The following is a 4026-nucleotide window of genomic DNA, read 5'->3' as shown; positions in this document are numbered from 1 at the left end:
TCCCGACCCCAACTGTACACAACACTATACTATACTATACTATACTATACTATACTATACTATACTATACTATACTATACTATACTATACTATACTATACTATACTATACCATATTTGAGCGTTTGAGTTGGGTGTTGTGGTTTCGGACACTCCTGAGCGGCTCCTGAACGCATCACGCAGCATTAGCTCAGCCGGGAGAGGACAGAGGGATCTGGATCCAGAGAGGGAAGGAAAGAAGGAGACAAGGAGGGTCTGAAGCTAAACAGGTGGTCTGAAAACAGCCAGAACAATGTGGTCCGGCGGRGAGACCCGGACGGACCGTTAAAGTCCTCCCTCCCGTGAGGGGAAAACCGGGAGAAGACCTCCATGCTGCCGCCGCTTCCCTCTGGCTCCCACTCGGTGGATCTGTGCTCCTCGCCTCGCCTCCTCCTCGGTCTGGATCCGAACCCGGAGACCGAACCATGAAAGTCACGGTGTGCTTCGGCAGGACCCGGGTGGTGGTTCCGTGCGGGGACGGGAATATGAAAGTGCACGCGCTCATCCAGCAGGCTGTCATGAGGTATAAGAAGGCTATCGCCAAGGTGAGTTTGGAGACTTTTATTTTCTGTCTGGTTTTTTTTTCTCTCTCTCCTGGAAACATCGTCGCAGCGTCGCGCAGCAAACATGGCGCAAAAAGAAAGAAAGAAAAAACTTCCCGCAAAGCAGGAAAGTCGCACATTTTTGCTCTTTTTTTCTTTGAACGGTATTTTTTTGGCGCACACACACACACGCTGCTCGTGCGCACTCACGGTTTTCAAAGAAAGRCGCACCGCCATTGTGGTTCTGGTGTTTGCAGAGCCATAAAACTTCCTCTGGGGTTCTCCCTGTGGCTCACAACGAAGCGGCAGCTCAGGACAGAGGGCTGCGACTTTTAAAAAACTGACGCAGAAGTTCCTCACGTTCTGGCGCACAAACACTGTGCAGCTTTTTCCTAAAAAAAAAAACAAAAAACAACTTAGTTGTAGCAAGTTAGGCAAAGCAGGTCTGCAGTGAGGCGTTCAGGGTCCAGGTCAGGGCTGAAAATGCATCAAAACAGAGCCTTCCTGTTAACTCTGAATGAATTAATTATGCAGGTTTTCTGCAGGAAGGAGTTAAAAGTTAGTTTCTTGGCTCCTGCTGCAGAAATTATTCAGATAAYCAACTAAATAAATAAATACATRAATAAATGAGAAAAACGGAGGGAGGAAGCTGCATTTAACCTTTGACCTTCCTCAGAGCTCCTGCCTGCAGGGTTCCCTCCCTCATTGATCAGATCAGATAAAAAAAGGATGATTAGATGTGACGTCACATTGATGTGCCTGTTCTGTCAAAGAACAGGAGAGGATTTTATTATCTGAACATCTTATTTAATCTATGCAGCAGATTAGGTCAAACAGATTACCAGTTACGAATTAAATATGTTTGGTGGGTAATTTTCCCCCGTTAAGTACTAATATTTTGAATAAACTGAAGAAATTAAAGCTTTAAATGCTAATTAAATGCCAGCCTCTTGCTGTAATGATCCTCTCCGGTGAATAATTCAATGCGAACGACTGAAAAGCAGGTTGGATGTTGGAACGATTCCTTTTCTTTGACCGACTTCTGGTGGCAAAGTGAAGTTTTTGTGTTTTGGGTATTTTAAAAGGAAGAAATGGATGGATAGATACACATAATTAAAAAAGTACTTGTTTTAATTTATGACATCAGTTCTAATCAGGTGCATCAAAGCAGAGGGACATGTTATGGATCTACTCCAGGAATGGGAACTCCTCGGGACGCCTCTAGAAGAGTCTAACTGCAGAGAGTTGTTTGAGTTTTCCTACTTTGATTACCGTAATATTTGATCRTATTTCTCACGTCTGTAAATGTAAAAGCTGCTGCCCAGTGCTCCCAGCTGGTAGCAAAGCAAACCATCTAAAACTCCTGACTGGATGCCAGTGAACCAACCCAACCTGTAACCTGATCGACCCCGCTTTCAGAGACGTTACTCGTATCTTGAGTTTCTCCTTTTCTATGAAAAGCTGCAGCTGTCCTGTTTGGCTTACAGAAACTGGGAGGTTCAAGACCGACTGAAATTACACCAAAGTGACTCGGACACCAGCAGGAGGTTCAAAAGAACAGCAGTAAATCATGAACGCACGATATTGGGACAAACTGACCCCCGCGATATGACARAAAATACAGAAAATTTTAACAGATGACTTGAATGACACGTTAAGTTCTTCTGCCGTCTTGTTGACGAGGAACCTGCTCTGATTTGATTTTTTTTGAGTCATTCTTCTTTTGTTGTTCTGGGACCTGTCTACTAGGGGTGCAACAATACATGTACCCGTACCGAACTGTTCAATGCACACTTGTATTGAACAATACAACTTTTTAAAATTTATTTTACCAGCTTGTCTTCTGAAGATGCTCTGTGTTGAAGGATCAGTGGATCTATGTTCGACTACTCCACCTAGGCTGCACTGTGGAGCACAGATCCACTGAGAAACTTGCTGTTTCAGCAACATTTAATTTAAAAAAATGTACTTTTGAAGTTAAACAAACGTTCATACTTGGTTTAAATAAATTACAACTTAAAATGGTCATGGAAATTTCTCTTTTTTTGTATCAAAAATATATCGAACCGTGAGACTAAAGTATCGAACCGAATCGTGAATTTTCTGTATCGCTGCACCCCTACTGACTACATATTTCGTTGCATCATCTGCAAACATGAATTGCGTTTTACCACCTAACATGTTGCCTCTGTGTCTTTCCTCGTTCCTGTTTCCTTTAACATTAGCATTCACGCTAACTGTATTTTACCCCTCGTCTTCCTCCACAGCTTGAGAATTCACCAACAACACTTCTCCGAAAAATTTTGCCATTATTGCCCTGAAATTTTCGCAAAAAAATAAAAGTTTTAGCTGTTTTTTAAATGAAGTCGTCATTCTGCCGGCGGAAACGGCCCGTTAAAAATAAAAGCCATAACGCGCGGCCNTAATGTAGTTCTGCTCCCTGCACACCACAGAGCGAGGGTCCAGCTGACTGATGCATGCTGGGACAGCTGTTTGTGAAAGCCCCCCGCTCAGATTCAGACTGTTTCTGTCTGCAGGTGGTGAACAACACGTTGTTATCTGCAAACATCTGAAGTAAACCTGAAGGACGTTGGATTATTGTGAAGTCTTTCATTTAGTCAATTTCTGTCAGCAAATCTAATCCTAATCCTGAACTCAAATCTGGGATTTAACTTTCTGTCCTTGTGAAGTTTTTACACCTTAATGTGCTGCTGAGATTTAAAAGAATAATGTTTGAAAGGTGTTAAAGTTTATTTGTTTTACACTGAAAGCTTTTTTTTATTTTTTTAAATTATTAAATAATTTTTATAACAAACTAACTTTTCGGATTATTCTTAAACACCATAAAAAAGGGATGAATGAGTAATGTATATAAAATGTTAAAGGTTTAGCAATACTTTACTTTTAATGTTTCAATTTTTTATTCCTTCACTTTAACCCTCCTGCTGCCCGAGAGGCCTGCTKTGTCATTTTGACCCAAGGGCAGCAGGAGGGTGGCGGTAATGCAAATCACCTCCTTCATGAAAGACATTTAAGCTCTTCTGGTCTTAAAAAAATGAGTTGCAGCCATTATAGTCAAACCTTTTAATTAATAAACATGATTTCATGCATTGTTGCTAATATTTTTCTCTTAGCCTTCAGAGTACGTGCTGGGAATGACCCTCAGCTACTACCAAACCAAAGTCGAGCTCAGGACCTGCAGAACTGAGGATACTGTTGTTTGGAAACAGTAACTTTTTCAGAAATTTTTAAAAAGTTGTATTTTTTTATTTTAGTAAACAATACAATACAATACAAGACAATACAATACAATACAATACAATACCATACAATACAAGACAACACAATACAATACAAGACAACACAATACAATACAATACAATACAATACAATACAAGACAACACAATACAATACAATACAATACAATACCATACAATACAACACAA

The 4026-nt window shown here is 40.8% G+C and overlaps 1 protein-coding gene across 1 annotated transcript in view; it reads left to right on the top strand.

The window, feature by feature from the left end:
- Positions 1-308: 308 nt before the first annotated feature.
- The window catches only part of LOC106534000 (partitioning defective 3 homolog), a gene marked incomplete at its 3' end in the record, with an annotated part of 82156 nt that continues 78438 nt past the window's right edge, over positions 309-4026 (top strand). Inside the window, 1 exon segment of the mRNA XM_014030496.1 lies at positions 309-582. Within this exon segment, the coding sequence (XP_013885950.1) occupies positions 463-582 (120 nt within the window).

The sequence above is a fragment of the Austrofundulus limnaeus genome, unplaced genomic scaffold (assembly GCF_001266775.1).
Source record: "Austrofundulus limnaeus strain Quisiro unplaced genomic scaffold, Austrofundulus_limnaeus-1.0 Scaffold1071, whole genome shotgun sequence".
Taxonomy (NCBI): domain Eukaryota; kingdom Metazoa; phylum Chordata; class Actinopteri; order Cyprinodontiformes; family Rivulidae; genus Austrofundulus; species Austrofundulus limnaeus.
Note: the sequence above shows the minus strand (reverse complement) of the source record. Positions and strands in the feature narration are given on the sequence as shown.